This window comes from Nicrophorus vespilloides, unplaced genomic scaffold (assembly GCF_001412225.1).
Source record: "Nicrophorus vespilloides isolate i.1.1-1 unplaced genomic scaffold, Nicve_v1.0, whole genome shotgun sequence".
In the NCBI taxonomy this organism is placed as follows: Eukaryota; Metazoa; Arthropoda; class Insecta; order Coleoptera; family Silphidae; genus Nicrophorus; species Nicrophorus vespilloides.
In genome coordinates this window covers 83,515-106,899 of record NW_017097222.1, presented here as the reverse complement: position 1 = coordinate 106,899, position 23,385 = coordinate 83,515, and the positions used below count along the sequence as shown (strand labels likewise).

Sequence of the window (23,385 nt, the reverse complement as noted above, 5' to 3'; positions counted from 1 at the left end):
TAGTATATAGTATATAGTATATAAATAAGATTCTAAATATGAAATAGTATTTATATTGGGCCTTTTTTAAAAACGCAACTGAATAATGCGAAAATTGCAAAAAAAATGAATTCAGAATATAATAAAAACATAAATAACCTCTCGTCCATGGAAACCTCAGATAAATACACCACAGTAAATAAAATGGCAAAAAAAATATGTTCCTTGGGCGGCCCGGTACCATTTGATCCGCGGACCGGGGGTCGGGGACCACTGATGTACATGATATAATAATTCTTCTATAAGCATTTTGGAAATTTCTTAGAAACATATTCAATTGGACATCAATTTTCTTACGTAGTATATTGCTATATAAGTTGTGCACGCATATTTAGTATTTGTGTTAATTACTATTAATTCTTGAAAATATGCATTTTAATGAAGTCAACTAAAATGAACTAAACTAAAACGATTTTTGGAATGTTAATTGCAAAGTTTCTATATTTAACTTTGGTCTTCGAGTTATGTATATTTTGGTTTTCAAGCCTCAAATACTCGAATTTAACGGATGTACCAATTAACTAGAATGCACTGTATGTATGATACAAGTACATGTATATGAAAATTGTTCGAACAGACAGATAAACAAAAATTAATAAAGCATTGTACATTGTTTTAAGTGAATATATTTCTTCGTTTTCTTAATTAATTTATTAACATTTAATCGCGAATTCATGAAAATAGACTTTTATAATAATTTTACAAATAAGTAATGTAGGTAAGAAATGGAAAAATGAGATACAATTAAACTATGAATCATAATTACATATACTAACCAATATTATGTTAGCTGCTTTCCATTATTCTTCAAAACATTTAGATTCAATCCAGAAATGACGAACTGAATACCTTGCATTCAAGTACTTTGTGATTCATACAATATATTCCGTGTATTCATTAAGCAAATTGTCCTTAATTACATTTACATTGTTTTTCTCTTCCGTTGAGATTTAATTGATCAATTCAGTAATTTAAATTGTAAATTCATATTTGCTCATTAAATCTCGAATAGCGACGTAACTCGCTATATGAACATGTATTTTCTTATGTGTTTCTAAGCCTTGTTTTATGGTAAACAATTAGTAATTCTCAATAAATTAGTTAATAATTTATTTAATTTATGATAAATTAGAATAAAAAATACCATTTATTATTAAATTAATTAAATGTGTTTTATGTATTTCTTAACTTTGTGGTATTAAAATTAATATATAAAATATATTTATTTAATGAAATAAAAAGTTATAACTTATATTTTTTTCTAGTTTCGTTTATTGTTAGTTTTGTTGTCTTTATTTTATAAAATAAAAAAATAACTGATTTAAGTTATTTTATTAATGAAATACAAAAAAACATTTTTTTAATATAAATGGTTTAAATACTGAAATTCGAAACTGGTTTTTGTATATTAGACATTCTCAAGGAATAATAATTGATGCAATTTATGAAAAATAGAATTAGAAATATTGTTTATTATTAAATTAGTTATACAAAAGAGTATTATAAAAAAATGCATTTCCTTACTAGTCCTAGTGAGTCCTTTCTTCTTCTTTTCTCTTATAAATTATATAATCTTAATCTATATTATCCACAATTTATCTGTTATCTCAACCGGTTGGCTTCGATAGCAACATTGATTATATCGTTTCCGAGAAAAAAGTCAGTTGCGACGATGTTGGATTCCTTTGCCCACTCGTCTCTGAACCACGAAGTGATGTGCTTGTTGACATCGTCCGCTAACTTTCTCAAGTTGTTCGTACGGAAAATAATGTCCAAGGGTGTAGGTGTTAGTTCTGCCATTATTGCCCACATTGGATTGTAAATGGTTTGATGCGATTTTATCGCGCCAGCAATGAACGACCTCAATTCGTCGGTCTTCCGTTTATCACCCCAATATTGCTGCAACGGATTCCACAGCCAACTGTAAGCTGGAATTAAACTATCTATTGTACATCTTTCTTTTTCGGATCGTATTTCAAGAATTTACCTTTGGCGATTTCTCTGTGGCCGTAGCAGATAATCAACGTTTTGTTTTGGTGCCAGATCTCGTTCATGGTGGGCCCTTTTCCTGCCTGCAAACCACCTGGAGGTAATGCCAAATCGCCTAATTCCTCTTGTATCAAATTAACTAATTTTAAGTGTATGTTGAGATTTGGTTCGCTCGGATAAGGAAATCTATGAAAGTCCAGTATTACAACCTCTCTTGGGGCTAATTCGATGAACTTCCTAATTTGTCTCAAAATCGGTTTCAACGGCGATATAGGAACTACGTCATGATTTATAAAGAAACTGTAATGCTTTCATATGTTAAACATACTTTATTGTAATGAACTCATATCTACCCCTCCTTAATATAATAGCCAATTCTGAGATCAATGTAACGAATTCCGAACACTAATTGAGTCCACACGCTACGATCTTGATTCATTATATAGTTCTCGAAGAGAATTTTATTCGAAGCTAAATAAGATCCTGAATTATGTGTTCCTGGTATAAACAAATTTCCGATTCGTTGATCTCTAATTTGATCGCTTAAACAATAAATCAATAAATTAATTTAAAAAATTACTTATCTAAATTTCTTATTGGATTTTTTAAATAACAGTAAGAGCAAAAATATTTGGATAAAAAGTATAACCCATTTTGTAAAATAGAAAAATACCTTTATTCTATACCTAATATCGTGCATCCAAGTAGGCCTGATACTGAGACAGTTACAGTCAATAATGTCATATCCTTTCAAAGAAGCTATCCAAAATGGGAAGCAATGAGCTCCTCTATCAGCCCTAGTGACATTTTCACTGTATTCCCATTTACCTGGAAGCCACGGTTGTCCGAATTTGATTTTCGTCCTGTAGAATCCATTAAAGTCGTTCGCGTTGAGGACGATTTTCGGGGGCGTCGGTTCCTGAAATAAACAACTCGTTTTTTTGTTAATTGCAACAAGATCGGGCATTTCAATTACATGTCTGTCTTTGGGATTATAATCATAGAGAGCGATGTAGTCTGGCTTAATGTCACGCGCTTTATCACATTTGGTAATCCAGTTCATTTCAATGTAAGTATCCTTTAAGGATGAGATTGTTAAGTGCACTTTACCGCATTTCCTTATACCTAAAACAAACACCGCTATCCTCACGGTCGTGTGTTCACTCACTTTCACTTACCTATTGTTGGATTTGGCAATCCATGTGTACAGTATATACAAATTAGAAGAAATCCTATCGTAATTACATCCATTGTGTTTGCTTATTTCGTTCAACTCAATTTGTTTCAACTCAATTTGAACATCATTAAAAGAATGGGGGAATATTACATAGTTATTGGGGGATATCGTACGGTCAGGATGAGACGAGAGCCGTGATTTATTTTTTAATGTTATTGTGAGTTGTGTCGCGGTTTAGTAGCAAATGCGTCACTAGATAATTGTCAATGAATTTTTACCACTTTTATCATCGCGCTCTTTTATGCGCTCGTTGAGAGACTGACCGTCAACTCTTTATAACTGTACTACAAACGTGTTGGATGAGTACGTGAATCATTTCCCATTCTATCATTTCACATTTTGTTTATTCATTTAGTGTATTTGGCACATATGTATTAACCAAATTATATACAATTTGTTTAACAATTATCCAACATATTTTTAATTGTAATAAAAAAAATATTTATTATACGCAGACAGTAATTAATTGACGTAATTTTATATTCTTATATAAAATGTAAAAAAATAAAATATAAATTATAATCAATTTGCAAAAGGATCAAAATAATAAAAATGTTATTTAAAAATATAATAAACCAGAGGAGATATATTTAATACTTAAAAAATCGATTCTATTTTACTAAAATACCATTCAAGTTGTTTCAAAATATCTTGGAGAAATTATTAAACTATAATCAAAATTAATTTTTAATATTATACTTATATAGTATATTTATTTAAAATATTTCATTAGTGAAATATTTTATGCCTCATGCGTCCGGAAGTTTCCTAAACAATATAATTTGATATTTGTGTATTATTTGATTTCCACAGTATAATTTTTAGTAATGTTAAATATAAATAATGTATTTTAATACTAGGAAACTTCTGATTACACTATTGTACAAAATAATTTAAATAATTTAGTTATTATTAAATGATACTTGGTCTACAAATTGTTGCTAGCTTAATTATACTTAAAAAAGCACTACAGTATAACCTCGCATAATGCGAGTAATCGGTTCCGCACTAATTAGGGATTTGAGGATTGAGGTTTGTTTTGAAATTTTCTAACTTCTAAAAATCTGGATTTATCGAAGCCGCACTATCCGACGTGTTTCTGTATTTGGTATTTAACAGTTGTTAAAAATTTGTTGTACACATATGACAACTGCAACGAATTGTGAAGCAGATTGCATAATGTAGTGCAGAATGATGAGAGTTTACAATAATAATGCAATACATATAAATAAAAGTAAATAGTTATCAATGGAATGTTTAAGACTGCAACAATGAATCATATTTCACTAACTATATATCTTAATTAATTTCCAACATCATTGCAAATGTTGACTCACAAAGTCATGTTAATGTAAATAACAGCTGTACTTAAATTAAAGGTCCAGCAACCCGTTTAAATGAGTTTATTATTAGCCAAAATCAAAAAATATATTTTAAAACATTTATGATCCTGTTGTTTTAGTTCATTATAATTCAGATACTATTAAGTATAATATTAAATACAGTGGAACCTCGCTTAACTAGCTCCTCGCATAACGAGCATTTCGCTTAACGAGCAAAATGAATTGTAAGAAAAATGACTTCGTATAACGATGAGGAGAGAAGTCCTGGATTGCTACATCATTTTTAAAACTTGTATACACATATTATGTGTATTTTTTAATATGTTTCACTATACGAGTAAAAATCCGGAAGTTTTGGAACAGATTAAACTTGTTAAGCGCAGTTCCACTTTATATTATTCCGCAGATTATATTACGTGAAGAGTTAAAATTTCATGGTATTATTTTAACAAATGATCTGACTTAAAAAATAATTATTTAGATCACAAAAAACATAGTTTGGAGAGTATAAATTAAAACACAGATATTTGAAAATAATTGTATATTTGAAACAAACAGGTAGTACAAACAGGAAATGATTTTGCTTGATTTCATGGTCTATTCACCGATGTTTTTTGTCCAGATGTAAATTGTGGAATTCATTAACGTGAATTGTTATTAACATGAATCAGATTTTGCATTGAAAATGATTTTCACGAAATTAGCAATGCAAAAGTTAATTATATAATTGAATCACTTTTGACATTGGATAGCAAAAAAAAAACACAAGATTCATCTGGAGTTTGTATAGTAATTATTAAATTCAATTTTAATTTGGATTATCTTATATTTTCCATTTTACTAAATTACTAGATTTAATTTACAGTAACTGTCTTGAACTCAAGGTTTGTTATATAAATATAATTATAAAAAAAGTATTTTTGTATGAAATGATTTTTTTGATGTACTATGATTTCATGCAATATTTATAAAATATTATATAAGTCTTATGTGTCTCGATAATTGTGGTCATATAATAATAGTTTTTTTGTTACAGATAGTAGATTATAATTCGATATAGATACAATTTTTCGTGGGTTTTAATATACTTCAGTAAATTGTAATTGGCTATATAATTTGTCACTACACTTCTCACTTCTTAATTGTTCCATTATTTATGTAAGTTATAATGTAAAACTCCTAACAAATACATAGTATGTACATATTATGTTCTAAATAAATAAATAAATATTATAAAATACCTTAAAAAGAAAATGCAGAGTTCTTCCTTTGTTTTTTTATATATATATATATATATATATATATTTATTCTACATTTTAAAATACTGATTAAGAAAGCAGGTACTCAGTCTCCTCATACATTCGTTATACATATCATTTACTCTCAAGTTATGTGAATTATTTTTTTCTTGTCTTTCTATTACTATATCTACACATTAATACATTGTTATCCTTTACTTGTTTGTGCTTACACAAACTAAACACGTTGGTTTCCTCTACACAAATACTTATAATCGTATACATCAGTATTTCGTTTTTGTTAATGAGATTAAGTGCACATATTTCTTTGGGACATTGACCACCAACCCCAAGAGTACGGTAATTGTTGATTTCTCTTCGTGCACTTCGTGAATACAAATAAAAAATATATATTAAACTGGTAATAAATGCTTAGGTAACCTACTGACTATATACAAGATGAGGTAGAAATTAAATCAGTCCTATTGTTAACTTAAACAAACAAAATATAAATAACTTTAAAAAAAGAATCTTTGGATTTAAACAAGAGGCGCGTTTTGGTTTCCCAACCAAAAGTCTTTTCTTAGCGTTGTATATAAAGTTATAGAAAAATATAAAATAAAAGAATATAAACAAATATAAACAAATAACTCTACAAAAAATAATAATAAATATCGATATTTACAAAAATATATAAAAATTAGGACATTCTATAAAATAATTGCGCAATAAATTATGTTGTTACTGAGATTAATTAACTTATATCACTGGGAATCACTTTTGAAGGAATTCTCTTATGTTATTCTTTTTTTAATTTTCGCTTACGTTTTGATATCGTTTCGTATCGTTTGTTAATTCGTTTGCTGCGTTAAGAGATTCAATAGTTCCCCTTGGTCCATATTATTCAGTGTAGTCATGTCTATACCAAGAGCATTTGCCACGCTCTCCATATCCAATCCGAAAGATTTTAGGAGTTCTATAATGTCCATTTCATCACCAGTGAAAGGATTGTGGAGTTTCGGACACGAGTGGTTACAATGAGGCCACGAACATCTCTCTAATCTCCTGTGACTACAATCCTGATGGGATCGTTTCTGCGTTCGTAATACGGACCTCTGAGATCTCGGATGTTCGGTGGGTTTTATGGAATTTGATTGGTGCTTCATCCTGTTGCTTCGATTTCTGTGTTCTCCGTGATGTAATCTATGCCCTAAACAAAAAATAGAATATTAAATATATTAAAATTTTAAAAATTAAAATATTAAATATATCAATAAGTAATCAAGGTGAAATTTACCTTTACGTTTCCGATTCTTGTTTTTCTTGGGATTGTTTGTATTCTGTTGGTTCTTCCTGCTCTTTCTTCGCTTCTTCCTGTTTAAACCTTTCTCTCCGTTATCGTTAGTGGAATTCTTTTCTTCAAGAGTGGAATGATCCGTTTTAAGAAGTCGTCTTATTTGTTGATTAACTATTGATGGTTGATCAGTGAGTAACAATGAATTCCTCAACTTTCTACCTGCGTACTTGATAGGTTGTTGTTCCCAACAGTGAAGAGCTTCGGCGATTGAAACTTCATCGATCTTAACATTCTGCCAATCTCTCTTGGTTAGGATCGAGTGAGATATGCATGATGGTGCAAAGACTGCGGTTACATTTTCGAAGCTTTGCCGTAAAGCGTCTCCCATTTTATGAATGTAATCCCATTGTTGCTTAGTAACTGGAGCTCCGACGTTATCAGCATACATTTGAGCCTCGTCGAATAACCATTGGAAAACAAATAAAGGAGACTTCAATGTCGGGTAGAGCCTGTAACCGAAGTAGCAACGCCACGGCTCGCTTTGGTACAACTGTCGACAGCGTCTCGGAACCTTTCCTTGCCACATTTGCATTCCTTTACGGATGGCTTCTACAGCAGGCTTCCCGGTCGGCGCATACGGAGCTCTATCCAAAAACCACCCTGAATCGGTTACACCTCGAACGGAAATATGCTTCAAATCCAACATGTCATGCAGCAATTCCTGCACAGGATCCAAATTGATCATAACTCCCGTTCCTCCGGCGCTGCTTCCAGCCAGAAGTAAATCCGTGCTATTTTCTAATCCCAAAAGCACTAAATCGCGAACGACTTGTTGCACAACGGAAGCTCCCATGAAATTAAACATGCCATCGCGTGTTGCTTTAGATCCGCTCCAGGAATCGCTGGTGCAATAGGGTATAAAAACGTGATTCGCGTTCCACCAGTAGGGATTCTCGTCTTCGTTCGGTGATAAAATTCCTCCAACTAGAAAGATGTAAAAAGTTAATATTTGTGTTTATTTATTATCAATTTTTATTTGCGAATTCTCACCGTCTCTAGTTTCAGGCCATTGAGCGGACGTCATGTAATGTCTTTGTCGTAGCCACCTATTTTGACAACTCTGATGATCGTAGCAATACCATCCTCCTTCTAAAAAAATAATCCATCTTTTGCTCGTGTGTGATTTGCGCAAATAGAAGCTGAAAAAGTAATTAGTAAATTAGTTATGTTCGAAATTTATGTGTAAAAGTAGCAGATCAACTTACCCAGCTTGCGATCCATCGTTGCAAGTGACGCTCCTATTGGAGAGAAATACTTTTTTCAGTGATCTTGCTTCGTCGGTTGACTTTGCTTCAACGGCTGGTATAAATCGGTGTATTGTATTGGTGTGTATTGGAGTTTCCAAAGGATTTTCTCCGCTGGGAAAAGCAGTCGTGATTCCGAGTAGAAAACACAGAGATATCTGAAACAATTAGAGCTGTAAATGGAATGCGCTTCTTTCCGCTCGGTTCTTTTACATTCGTAACGGAATGTCAAAATGGTGAATTCTTCACGCTACCAGTTATCTTTATATAAGAAATAAATAGTTCTATGGGTTATTTTATTGTTCGTCTATAAAGTTAGTAAAAGTGACAAGCATTTATCTGCTCTCCTCTTTTTTTCTTCGCTTAGGTGTAATTACAAAAAAGCGTGTGCATCATATTCCAGCAGAATAAGGCACCATTATAAGTTCAGGCCTGGTGTGTCCATAAAACCGTTTTTAATAAGCGTGCACTTGACTTATAATAAAATTTTGCAACCGAATTACACGAAGCTTATACCTGATCGAACACCTGCACGGACGCCCTTTCCAAGGAAGGTACCCCGGATCTTGGTGAGTTTATTTATAACCAATATATCTCCTTTTGAGTGGCGGCATCTTTGATGCTCCCTTCGTGAAATTTATTGAGAATTAAGGTTTGCGTAATGAAATATGTGATTTCTGTTTCGTAAAATCGTCTCGGGTTCAATGTTGTTTACACGTTGAGCAGAGCTAATAGCAAGGAAACGCACAATTATTTCTAATTGTGAACGTTAAGTGGCGGCGATCGGCGGCGATGGCGGCCTGGGTAAAAGAGTATCGCGGTTCACTGTCCTCAATGATAGTTTATGTCTCTTAGAAGCGTGGCTGATAAACAAATGCCGTCCGTCAAAGGGACGAACACCAAAGACCCAGTGGCGGAAAGCCCTTATCGCAACATAATTTTGAGGCCCCTTATTCTTAAGACAAAATAAAGCTATTAGCGATTGCGGTTTTCTTTGTATATAGGTAAAATTAACATCCGGTTTTTACAGTTTGAAAAATCGCACGGATTTTATTTCATAAATTAAAAAATAAATCTCTTTAAGTCTTATACAATGGTTTTAGAGAAATTAAATATTTATTATTAGTATTTTTCATTTTCTTTAAAAGATATTTTCCTTTGACTCCAAATTACCCCTTGGTTATTAATTGTAGGACAAATTAATTTGAGTCAGGATAAAAGTTATTTGGTCTACATAAGTTACGACGGAAGTAGATTATACAAACAATGGAGTAAACAATTCTTTTTTCTTTCAAAGAGACTATCTTCATATTCGACAACCCCAGATTGTTGTTGTCGTTACTGTTGTTTTTATTTTTATCTGCAGTCATTGTTGATTGTTTGCTTTGTTTTTAAAATGCTTTCGAATGTATTTAGATGCGTTTTATTATCCATCCATCGACCGTTTTCCAGAGGTACAGAGGATGACCGCGAGCGAAAATGAAATGAGTAATTTAATTTAAAACAGTGTAGGTGCGCGGCGGCATCTTCAAAGGCTCGGTAAGCCTCTTATTATCTGCTACTGTCGGCAGGAGGGAATCCCCCGCGACCGCGCATCCCCCTGAGAACATGCTCCACCTATGACAGACGTATACAACCTTATACAGGATGTTCGTATTTTCTTTATATATATATATATATATACATATATAACCACATCACAATCAAAATCGCTGCAACAATTCCCTTGTTTATTTATTACATCAAAAATTATTACCTATACTAAATTTACATTAACTCATTTATTTATTACTATCATAAATATGTAATATATATTAGTTTTTTCAAATTAAACTTTATGTCTCATGTCTATGAATTATTATAAATGTAATATTACTAAATCAATTACATTTATTAACATTCAATAATATTTGTAAAATAAATAAAATAATTAAATTTAAAAAAATTAAGTTTTCAAATTTAAATCTTATTTTATTCATTATAAGATAATTATAAGGCCATGTTGATTGTATTGAATTGAAAGAAAATGTACTAGATAGGATAGTATGAAATGTTACTAAATACGATTATAATTGGTTGATAATTAAATAAATCATTAGGAAGTAAGTGAGCCGATGTCATTGGTCGTAATAAATCACGTTGTCAACAGTTGGGGCAGGTCACGGATAGTAAATCATATCCTTTTCTTCCTCATGGGCTCCATACATCATCCAACAAGGGACAAATTACTTTCCTTTTGGAATTGTACCGAATTTTCGAATTCGAGCGAGTAATTTGACTACGAGTGAAAGAGAAAGAAGAGGGAGTGAGGAGTAGCGTTTGTGGTCGGGAAGGAGGAGGAGCGCACCCGATACCAGCTACCGTCGGCAACATCAAAGGACACTCCACCCACTTCCCACACGTTTTTATTAATTCCGTTCGCAAATAATGAAACGAATTTTCGTGCCTTAATAAAAAAAAAATCAATGCTCAAAAAAAAATACGCACACCGAGACAGCATACAACGTGCTCTCCCAATTTATGAGGCTCAAAGGGAGTAATGTCGCGTTAAGGTTCCATACAAATTCAATAGGCTCTCCACACAGTCGGGATCCGATGCATGACTTTCTATCTTAATCCCCACAAAGAGCCGAGCCGACGCCGAGATGGGTTGGATATTGGCAAAGGAGCATTCTACTATCCTTTTCCAAACCCTCCTAAAGACTCGCACTTAAACCTTAACGAAAGAAAGAGAAAAAGCAAGACGAGTGTGCCAGCTTTCGATTGATCAATTTATGATTAAGGTCCCGTCAATTGCTTTGTGGTTTATTCGAGGTTCGCTTTCCGTTAGTTCCTCAGCCGCAGAGCGGTTCTTATTCTCCTTTTACCAAAACAATAATAACAAAAAACAAAATGGAAAACAAAACAGAGTCTTGACTTCAAACCTGGAACCCCAATGTACCGACCGCTATTCACTCACATAAACAATGCAGTAAGCCCTTAATTTCCATCTACGGCACTGCGAATTCATTTCACACTGGGCCAAAGGACTCTTCCTCCGGTGATGTTCTTCCTTTTTTAAAGGTGCATATCGATTCGAAAACGAACGCGTAGTTAATACATCCTCGGCGAAGCGAGCGGTTGGAGAGGAGCCGAAGAAGAGGAGGAGAAGAGCAAAAGAAAGAAAAAAAATGAGCGAGGAGATTAGAGAGATGAAAGGAGCCGCCGGCTTTATTCCAGTCCCGAAGTTTTATCTAGAGATTCCGAATGTTTAGGAACTAAATTTAAATACACGCTATTTATTAAAGACCCAGCCAACAACATCAAAGCCAAAAAGGTAGAAAGAGAGATAAATAATTTTAAAACAAAATTCAATCGCAAGAAACTGCATTTGTTTGCTAATGCTAAGACCCATCACTCCCTTCACTCGCATGCAAATGAATGCTTTCGTTAACCATAAATACTTAATTACAGCTTCTTTTATTTTACACTCGCACACACGAGTATTTTTGGTTTCGTTTTGCACGTGGAGCCATAACCTTTGCACCGAATGATCGAGCGCAACATGAAAATTATGGAGGCCCTTTCCCTCCGCTTGCCTTTTTTTTGTTAAAGAGCGTTCATTAAAAATTCATTACGGCTTATGTTAATTTTCGAAACAAGAAAACACCTGTTCTTTTCATCTTATGAGAACATCTTTTTTATACCAGCTCTTCGACCATAACCATAACAAGAAAAAACAACATCCATCCGCAATATTGCATACAATATTATTCTCCTTCATCATTATTCACTTACGCGTTTTCAACATACAATGTTACGTTGAAAGTAACGACGTAAGATGAAAATAAAGAACAATCTTTAATCTTTGAGACTGATTTCGGAATGCTGCTTTGCTTTCCGTAAGTTATTCTCCTTTCCCTTTACTTCATTTGATTATTTTGACAAGGGACAACTGACTAGAAGTTACCGACTTACTGTACTTTAACGAGATTTCGGTTAGTTTAAGTAAAGCTGATTAAGATAAAAGAGATATGCTCAAAGCCGAGGGGCTTGGCATCTCTTATGAAACAGGTAATGACAACTATACAAAATCGTATAATTGGATTACCACTTCTATAAGTCATTTATGAAACGAGAGAAAAGGATAATAAAAAAATGTATTTCGAAATTGTAATCTTGGTATTGTTTTGGTTTTGGTAAATTTCAAATATTTTAAAACTAATGATTTTGAATATATTATTAATTTAACATTAATATAGTATTACCGACGTTAATAGGGACAACTTTCTGATATAAAATAATTTAAAGGTATGTTTCAATATATCGATTTACTTATTTTCTTTAGAAAAAAATGTCATACAGATTACATTCTAAGAATAATAAAAATGAATGTCCTTGATTAGAAAAAAAACTAAAGAATTTAATATATTTGTAATATAAAAGAATTGTCCCTTTGTCCAAGGCTAATAATTAATAATTTACAATTTAGTTTAAAAACATAAAAATTGAAATAGAATAATTATTATATTATGGATCATACATATTAGTTTGCATCAAAAATAATATTAGCAATTTCTTAAGCAAGACTTTTGGTAAAATAGACATTATAGACATATAAAACTTTGATTGACATAAGGGTAAAAGATTGTGAGTTGTATGAACTTCATTCAAAATATTTAATATTTTCAAGAAAAATATAGAAATTTTACTATTTTTTTTTTGTAAAGATATAGTGAAAGAATCCAATATCAATCCAATTAATACTTTTGTTTGATTAAATGTTTATCTTCAATTGGTTTATTCAATTTTCTGTAATTTTACCATTAACTTTTTAATAATTAATGAAAATGGGTGGACATTAAATTCAGTTGCATGACATTTCTTGTCGTGATATTTGATATAGTCTATGTTTACAGGCGAGCACATAACAGCGAGTGTGCTTATTGGAATGACGGTTAACAGAAAGCTAGTGATCCGAGTAGGTGTTTCGGAAGATTTTTCTTTCTTTTTGGCCACGAGGCGGCATGCGTGTTTGTATATATGTATGTGTGTATATTGGCGGTGAAGGATTATAATAAATTTAATCATTTTATGGCCGCTTGTGTGTGTGTTATCTTCGGATGTTTTTAGTGCGGTCTCGTATTTATACGTTGTATACGGCGAAGGAGGTCCATGGCGGGTTCGTCGCCGGCTTTTAAGTCACACACACACAAACACCAACAAACACATATATACACACACACTAGTGCACAAGGATCCCGCGCCCGGAGAAAGAAAGATTTTTAATCATGCATGAGAGATAGAAACTCCAGAGAGACTGGAAAGAGAAGGACTGTGCATGTGTGTATACGTATAGAATGTGTGTAGTAGTAGTAGTGTGCTATTGTAGCGCGCCGTTTGATCTGGCAATTAACGCGACACGTCTCGCCAGCTCTCATTACTCCGTTCACAAAGTAACCCGCCAGCTAAAGAACTCTCTGGCCCTCTTTTACATTGCTATGTACCACTTATGTACTTCCGCCACAACAAATACATGAACGTTTATATATATATATATATTATATATAATATAATACATAAATATGTGTATGTGTGTGTGAGTGTATATATATATAAATTTGTGCGCGCTCTTTGATAAGGCCGACACAGAAGAACTACCGCCAAAGATACACTCTCTCTCACTATACATATTTGTCTCTCGACAGACTTGAAAGCGCCGTTTAGAATACCTTTTGCGCAAACTTTAATCACCTCTCTCTTGGTCTCTCGAGCAACAACAATTTTCTCCTCCTGTCGGCAGCAGAGTAATCATACCGCATCGATGCCGAAAGTGCAAGCCCCCCTCAAATCACAAATTAGTTGCATCGCAAGAGCGCGGAATTATTAATACGGACGCGGCGTAACAAGATCAAGGATGTAATACCAACAATTGCAAAATTTACCTGAGTTATTGTCTTCATAGTGCGGTATGTATGAACGAAAAGCACACGCGCGCACTTTATCCAAAGCTTCAAAGGAGGGACTCAACAAAAAAATATTAGACGACCACGATGATGATGAAGAAACTAAGTGTAGCCCAACCAGGTATATACGTAGGTAGTGTGTGTCTGTGTATAGATATATATATATATACACACAAGGTATTAAGCACTCTGGTCACTACACTAACACGCTACCACTAGTACGAGTACTCTGATGGAATAGCGCGCCATATCTGAACTATATAGTCGCCCCTCCACTGGGGGTGTTAGTGTTAGTGCAACCCCGTGCTTTACAATCTACCTGTCATCGTTACATAATACAATCCAGGCGATCCTTTTCCACTCTCCCTCTCTCTCTTACTCTCGCACGGACTCCGTCACCCACCATTCCATTCCGTCTCATCCGATCCTCCACTCTCTTCCTCCTCGTGCATGCCCGGAGAACATCAAAACGCAAACCAATACGCATTATCCTATCCTTCGAGCCGCATTCAAACCGGGATCAAATGAAATCATAATAAAAGGGACATGCCATTTCCATTGCATTAGTAAAAACCACCGTCGACGGTTTTTCTCCTCCTCCTACTCCTGCTTTTCGCTTTTGCTATCATTATTATTTCATTTTATTGTGGTTTCAGGGGCTACAGATGTACTGGCGTTTCATTTTTTCCCTCATAAAATTAAAAAATAACAACGCCGCATTCATTGAGCGTTTTCCCCTCTGCACCGTATTTTTCCCGATTTTTATTGTTGTTGTTTGTTTTTTCAGTTTGTGTCTGTGCAAACAAAGCTTCCACGAGATATCCGCATGACGGCACAAAAATGTCCATTATTTTAATAAAACAATGAATCCACCCCCATCTCTCCTTTACCTCTATATATAAACAATGAACGGTTTCAATAGAATTTTTTGTCGCATTTTCACAAAAACAATGTGATAGACATTTGGTAAAAATTTACTACTTAAAAAAGAATAAATATTTTAAAAGTATTAGTATTTAGTGTTGATATATGTTCACTCTAATCTTATACATTGGTAAACATTCACTAAATGGTTGGCAAAATTCAATTTGTAAATAATTTATTATTGTAATATAATTTCTATCAGTATAAACAAATTAATTTAAAAAGTATATTTATATAATTATGAATCAATCCATTATATCTTATCTAAATAAGGGAATTGCTTCGACAGAAATTTTGTTTCTTTTTATATGACGACATAAATATTATTATTATTAAATTTTAAATCTTTCCTTAGGCTCAAATTATTTCAGTCAAATAATTATGTTTTGTCATGCTTTACTTCTATTTATATGAAATATAAATATCGTAAATGTATAAATATAAAATAAAAGTATGATAATGATATAAATGGCAGCCATAGAAATACAAATATTAGACATATTAGTTTATTAATTACAAGGAATGTAGAATATGTCATCTTTGCTCATTTATATTATTATGGATAGTTATAATACTATATAATTATGATATTCTCGTGATTTATTTCCAAGAACTTTCATATTTTATTGAAGTAAGGAAATAATATTTATATTATTATTAATAATAAAACAATAAGTTCACTGCTATTAACCATAGGTTATTGTGTCTCTATTATTATTAATTTAAAATACAATAATATAAAATTTAGGAGGAAAAACTGTTGTCAATATCCCATTGTATACACTAAATTATGTATATCTTATTTATCATATAAATATAGTTAAATTTGACACAAATTAAATCATTTATATTTGTGTAATTTTAATGTACATAGATATAACAGATATCTTTGTTGCAGTTTTTTTTTGTTTTATTATTATTAAGTTATAAGACTTACGTTACAGAATCTTGAAAATGTTTTGATTTCTTGATTTGATTATTTGTCCTTCCTTTCTCTATTTAATTTAATTTAACTTATTTATTAGACAATATGATCAATATGCTGTTGATTGAGTTTTTTTCCGCCCCTTTTTCTATTTTTTGTAAATATACATCGAAATTTTCAATTCTGTTTTCGTATCGTATAGAACATAATAAAACGACAAATTAACTTAGAAAACTTGTTACTGTAAGTTGTTCAATACATATAAACATGTATTGATTTATTACTTACATTTTATAAATAGTAAGTTTTTAAATGATTTTTTTTTGTTTTCTCCTGTTACCTATTAATATTAAGATTATAAAAACCAAAGTCTAACGTATACAATTTTAGAACCAATGAAAGCTTTTTCAGGTCACAGGTCTTCTCCACTGTAAGTAGTTATAACAGTATATTTAATTAGCGTCTTGCGAACCATGTAAAGGAAAATTGCTTTCCAGATGCAAATACATGTTTTTCTTCTAATATACAAAAATTATGTTAGTATGAAAAAATAAACTGAACATCACGTTTCTTATTTTTGCTTAGTGTAATATATGAAATTTAATACTTGGTTTTACAGTTTGATAGAAAGTTAATAGTTAAATTACATTTATTAAAAGAATTATAAACATATATTAAATTTTGTTTTGTTTCGTGTTCATAATATGTATTATTTTTATTTTCGTAGCAAAAATATTATTACTATTTGTTTAATCAATTTTGTTATTATACTAGAACAATAATAAATTTCATTCATAATAATGATAATAAGAATTAAATTTTTAACACATTTTATAGTTTTATACACAATTTCAAGTTTTAACTAAAGCAATAGTAAACATCTTATATATACATAAAATCTTAATTAATTTAAAAAGTATATTTATATAATTATGAATCAATCCATTATATCTTATCTAAATAAGGGAATTGCTTCGACAGAAATTTTGTTTCTTTTATAGACGACATAAATATTATTAAATTTTAAATCTTTCCTTAGGCTCAAATTATAAACATATATTAAATTTTGTTTTGTTTCGTGTTCATAATATGTATTATTTTTATTTTCGTAGCAAAAATATTATTACTATTTGTTTAATCAATTTTGTTATTATACTAGAACAATAATAAATTTCATTCATAATAATGATAATAAGAATTAAATTTTTAACACATTTTATAGTTTTATACACAATTTCAAGTTTTAACTAAAGCAATAGTAAACATCTTATATATACATAAAATCTTAATTAATTTAAAAAGTATATTTATATAATTATGAATCAATCCATTATATCTTATCTAAATAAGGGAATTGCTTCGACAGAAATTTTGTTTCTTTTATAGACGACATAAATATTATTAAATTTTAAATCTTTCCTTAGGCTCAAATTATAAACATATACTATATTAAATTTTGTTTTGTTTCGTGTTCATAATATGTATTATTTTTATTTTCGTAGCAAAAATATTATTACTATTTGTTTAATCAATTTTGTTATTATACTAGAACAATAATAAATTTCATTCATAATAATGATAATAAGAATTAAATTTTTAACACATTTTATAGTTTTATACACAATTTCAAGTTTTAACTAAAGCAATAGTAAACATCTTATATATACATAAAATATTCTAATATATTAAATCAATTAAAAATGAAATGCATTTAAGTGTAGTTGAAAATAAGCAAGTTGAAATTGAACAAAAATTTAATTATAATATATTCAGAATTCAGTTAATTAGCTCAATAAAGTAGCAAACTTAATGGGAAGAATAAAACGGTTAGATTTATGTATGGTGTATCCTTAAAGGAAAAACAAAATTCTAAATAAATAATCTTTATTAGAGTTATTAAAACTGGCGGCACGCTTCCACCGGGGACGATACGAATGCCCCGGTCCGTATATATATATATATATATATATGTTGATTTTAAATAATGCCATAAAATGGTTAAGAAGAATGAAATTACAAGTTACACCGTCAGGATTAATATATTATTTGTGTAAGTGCGAGCAATTTAAGGAATTAAATTACTGCAATTTTTATTGCACGCAGTATACATTACAAATTACTTCATAAACTTCTGCCTTCCATTATATGTCAGAGCTAAGTTTACATCTCCGTCTATCTTTTTGATGCTCATACCTTTCGTGTTTTTTTTGTCACTTTTTTTTTTAATAACGCTCTTTTGTTGTTGTTTTCTTAACTATTATTTTCGAAATTATAAATTTTACCATGTGACTTTTGACGTATTTATTATGCCGCTTTTATTATTCTATTGATTGCTGTATAAATTATCTATCGGTAATGTAACTTTCTTCAGAGTTATTACTAATAAATCAAAAATATACATAAAACCTAAAGGTAATTTCGAAGTAATGAAAATGCCGTATAGGAAATAAGTAATTTCGTTAGATATTTTATACATTTATTGCTAATTGTATTAAACTAACCTGTTTCATGATTACCACGTAATTTTGCATTAACATATTACATAATATTTTACTTTTTAAAGAAATAAATAAATGTACTAAAATATTTTTAAGAATTATTATTTTGTACATTTTCTAAATATGTTTTTTAGTTTTCTTATTTTCATATTAAATTTTAAATTTTATAAACTGAAAATACACAATTATTATAAAGAATAACTGTTGAATTAATACCAATTCGTATTGATACATATAACTATAACTCAATTACCTTGGGTAGTAAAATGTCAATGACGATTTTCTAAATAAATGTAAAAAAATAAATAAAAATCTGTTTATTCTCTAAACATACCAATCAATAATTATTTATTTTTAACTTGAACGTTAGTAACAATTATAAAATACTGCACAACGTGAAAATGATGCATATACATAAATTATAGAAAACGGCATAATTGATTTAATAACTGTGTTTCTAATGATACTCGTTTATTAAACTAGGTCAATATTTAATTAGATTTCTAGTCTTTAACTATATCTGTAAAGCCGGAATTACTGTGGACTGGAAATTCCCTTGAATGGACACTTAATGTCTTTCGGGGCATGAGCTTAAGTTCTGATATATTTTAGTTTTGTATGAACTTTGATTATTTTTTTATATTGTAATTTTAAGGATGATAAAATAATTAATACTTATAAATATATAGTAGAATCTGAAATCAAAACAGAAGAACATTTTATTCAAAAGACATACAAATAAATCATAACTAAATGGTAAATAATAACGACTATAATAGCGAATATTCTGTTAATACACATATGATTTTACTACATATGTAAAATAACCATTGGACATAATTTTTCAGCAAGATTATAACAAATTTATCCAATAAATCCAGTTTATATATAAGTCTAATTTAAAAATAAAGTAATTTAAAAGAAACACTAAAACTATGCTTTATGAACATCATTATGAAATTGCATAATCAATTATATATTGCAATATAAAATTATTTCTTACGTGCAATTTTGTCAAAAAAAAATACAAGAAATAGATATATTTTTCATAAACTTGCATTTATTGTTTATTTTTATTTCTTACTTAATTGATGTATTGTCCATAAATTTGATCATTACTTGTATCAATTGATTATAAATTAATAGATAAATATTTGTGATAGTTAGGATTTGAAGGAAGGCATTTCAAATATTATTTAAATGTTTCTATTATAAATATCTTAACTCAGGAAAATTAACTTTAACTAAAAAAGTACATTTATTTAGACCTATATAAGATATGTTTGGTGCTTTATACATATAACATATAAATTTTTTAATTCAATATACATATTTATAATCACTTGGAATTAAAATATGGAAAGTGGTTATATTAGTTAATATTACAAAATAAAGACATTGTAAAAAATATTTTGAATTAGTTGTTTTTAGAAAATATTAATATTATTATTATTATGAATATTGACTTTATGCAATATAATATGTTTACATTTTTAGTAATAATCAAATATTAAAGTATATCCTATAAATCAAAACATAATAATAATAACAATAATGACAACCAAATTGTAACATATTTATCTAATTTTTTTAAATATCTTTCTTATCATTTAATTGATAAAAATTTTATATTGGTAAAACCTACAAAATTACCAAATTAATATATAAAACAATGTCTTTGTTCGATATAAGATATGAAATAAACTAATCAAAAAATTGATATATATAAAATGTAGAAAATAATTATATAAATAAATTTGATATTTTTTATAATTCTGTTATCTTTTTCCAAAGACTACGGTTTTTGTATTTCAAATCATGTTAATTATTTTGTGTAGGCACAAAACCTATCCTTAATAGTTCTTTGTAATGGTTATTTATAATTGAAATTATTCATATATATTCATTATAGGTTTGTATGATTATTATAATAAACGTTAATATTCTTATATTTTAAATCTTTCGGTATTTGATCGAACTTATGTAATTATAATTATAGTTAGTGGAATAAAATTTGATTTATACTTCTTAAATTATGTAGAATCGGTCAAAATAAGTAAATATCAATATGTTAACATTGAGATGATTTGATGTTGAGTTGTTTTGAAGGCTATTTTTTAATAATGCCTTTTCCAAGTATTTCGTGGTGAAGATTAGGAATCTCTGCGTGCAGATATTACCATACAATAATGATAATGGTGATAATAATGATAATAATAAGGAGGAACTAATTAATGCGAGTAGTGTAGATTGGCGGCGCCTTCCACGCGCACTTGTTTGTATTCAAATTAACGCAATAAGCGCATTTTTTCAGTGCATGACCGCCTCAGCTCATTTGCGGTATAGTTTACGATCGGTCGTCGGCGACTTCAAACGGCAGCGTTGTTTACATAATATAGGTCCTCAGCAGCCGGAAACAATATGAGGTAAAGATGAAAGGAGCCGCCGCACCTGCGTGTTCGAATGGCCCAGTTCACATATAATGCCGCATCGGGAGGCGCGCGCGCTTATTTTCATCCTTCAGTCGAGGTTGAGCCTAATGTTTTGATGCCAAGAAGAGACCGACCCTACTACTACTACTACAACTATCCTTCGCGGCTCCTTTTATATCCGATCCTCATTATTAACGAGTTTTTCACCGTTTTTCTCTCCCGGCTTTTTTCTTTCCCTTCCTTCTCTTCTTTCTACGATGTATCTTTCCTTCATCCACACACACAGATGCATGCAATCACATACACACATATATCCACAAACACGTATAAACGCACGCACAACTCATGCGCACACTTAAATACCTTAACCCCTCGTGCCCTTTACGGATAGTTAACATGACAACTACAAATTGAACTCAAATTCCACTATTTATAATAACTGTAATTGAATAGGCGAAACGTTGAATGCCGCGGCCCTAATTAACGTTCCCCATATCAAATCCGCTTATGGTCGAAGCTCAATGCCCTTCGCCAAACCTCATTAAAACCCATTCCAATGGTTATACCTTCGCTGTGTTCCATTTCGAATTTATTAAACCGAATGGATACACCGGGTAGCGACATTTAATATGCTGCTTCATTAATTAATACAGACATAATGAAAAATACAGAACTCTGTGAAAAAATGATACACTGTTTAATTACATTGTTACTAATATCTGTAACATGAATTAATATACAAATTAATTTGCTCCAAACTGCGCATATTCTCCCATTAATTATTATAGAATATATGGAATTTTTAATAGAGTAGAATCTGCATCATTAATACTGACTTAATGAGGATTTTGTTAATAAAAATATTACTATGTTTAATTACATTCTTATGCAATTACCCATTATAAAAAATCTTGCTTTATTCATTATTACTGACTTAATGAAAAATACAGGATAGTTTTTTGTGGCATTGTTATTCTATAATACGAATTAATGGCATCATAAGTTAAAACGTTTCATTTATAAATGTAGTGATTTTTATTATTGTGTTTCATAAATTAATTAAAGAAAATATAGGACTTTGCAAAAAACTGTTGACCTTTTTTAAATTACATTTTTTTTTAATATTTAATATTTGCCTTTACAATTAAATTTAATATAAAATATTTATATTTTATACATTATTTTAGGTATAAATAAATTCTGAAGATTTACGCAACATAAGTACACTTCTTATATATTACCTCAAAATATAAACGCTTCAAGCTACTAGATTTACAAATCCGTTTTAATTTGATGTTAAAATAATATGTTATTATAATATCTATTTCAGCATATACATACAGAGGAAAGCTGCTACTGGGATGTAAATTCCATTCAAAGTCATACAAAAGTTCAAATAAAATAAAAATTAAATAATTATAAAATAAATTTATTTTATTTTGTATGATTTGAATTCTATAACAAAACAATAATACCGAATTAATATATAATTTAATTATATATAAATCATTGCTTTAAAATCCAACACAATAAAATTCTATTAATGTTTACAATTTATATATAATAATTATTAATTTAATAAACTACTTGAAAATACTAATAACCTAGAAGGTTTTATAACATACAAATAAATGTGTGTAAAAAATCATAGTCAGTTTTGATTCACCGGTTTCCAAATGTCAAAAGAAACAAAATTTTATTTCAGCAAAATTAAAATAACTGTACACTTTAAACAAAAGCGTTTTTTTCTTCCGTTATACAGTCAAGTATCTTTTTGTATTAAATACATACTTAGGTTTCATACAGTTCGGAATATCAAAAGCTATTGCTATACTTGAATCTATCCTTTATTAATATACAATACACAAAATATTTTAAAGTTGTTAAACTTACAAACACAGTTTTTTATTTAAAATATGCATTTAATACTTATCTTATAGTAAATTAATATATGAGATTAATAAGGTATAATTTAATAACATTTTTTTTTTAAATATTATATTTTATAATAATTTATTTGAGTCAAATATTTTGATTTGTATAAAAAAAATGAATTTATTGTCAAAATTAACTTAATTAATTATCAGTGCAATAAATAAATTGGTTTCTTAAATAAAAAATTAATAATTAATTATTTTGTATTAAAAAATATTAAATTATAATCGGTAGATATCATACACTAGTCTTTTTAGATATTTGAATGTACCATAAAA

General features: G+C 29.8%; 2 protein-coding genes across 3 annotated transcripts; both read right to left on the bottom strand.

Annotated features, from left to right (window-relative positions):
• Positions 1 to 1,556: 1,556 nt before the first annotated feature.
• Positions 1,557 to 3,552, bottom strand: LOC108559441 (PI-PLC X domain-containing protein 1). Its single transcript, XM_017916740.1, has 6 exons — positions 3,207 to 3,552; positions 3,005 to 3,153; positions 2,715 to 2,947; positions 2,382 to 2,570; positions 2,027 to 2,328; positions 1,557 to 1,967 (listed from the first exon to the last, which is right to left on the bottom strand). Exons 1-6 carry the CDS (start codon positions 3,277 to 3,279, stop codon positions 1,642 to 1,644), a joined length of 1,272 nt encoding a protein of 423 aa, XP_017772229.1. The 5' UTR covers positions 3,280 to 3,552; the 3' UTR covers positions 1,557 to 1,641.
• Positions 3,553 to 6,555: 3,003 nt separating this feature from the next.
• Positions 6,556 to 14,626, bottom strand: LOC108559440 (palmitoleoyl-protein carboxylesterase NOTUM). 2 transcript variants are annotated; one of them, XM_017916739.1, is made up of 5 exons: positions 14,373 to 14,626; positions 8,410 to 8,606; positions 8,195 to 8,343; positions 7,145 to 8,128; positions 6,556 to 7,057 (listed from the first exon to the last, which is right to left on the bottom strand). In XM_017916739.1, the coding sequence occupies exons 1-5, from the start codon at positions 14,388 to 14,390 to the stop codon at positions 6,699 to 6,701; spliced, it is 1,707 nt and encodes a 568-aa protein (XP_017772228.1). In that variant the 5' UTR covers positions 14,391 to 14,626; the 3' UTR covers positions 6,556 to 6,698. The 2 variants fall into 2 exon arrangements, with proteins under 2 accessions (XP_017772228.1, XP_017772227.1); XM_017916738.1 differs by lacking the exon at positions 14,373 to 14,626 and adding an exon at positions 11,408 to 11,546.
• Between the last annotated feature and the right edge of the window lie 8,759 nt (positions 14,627 to 23,385).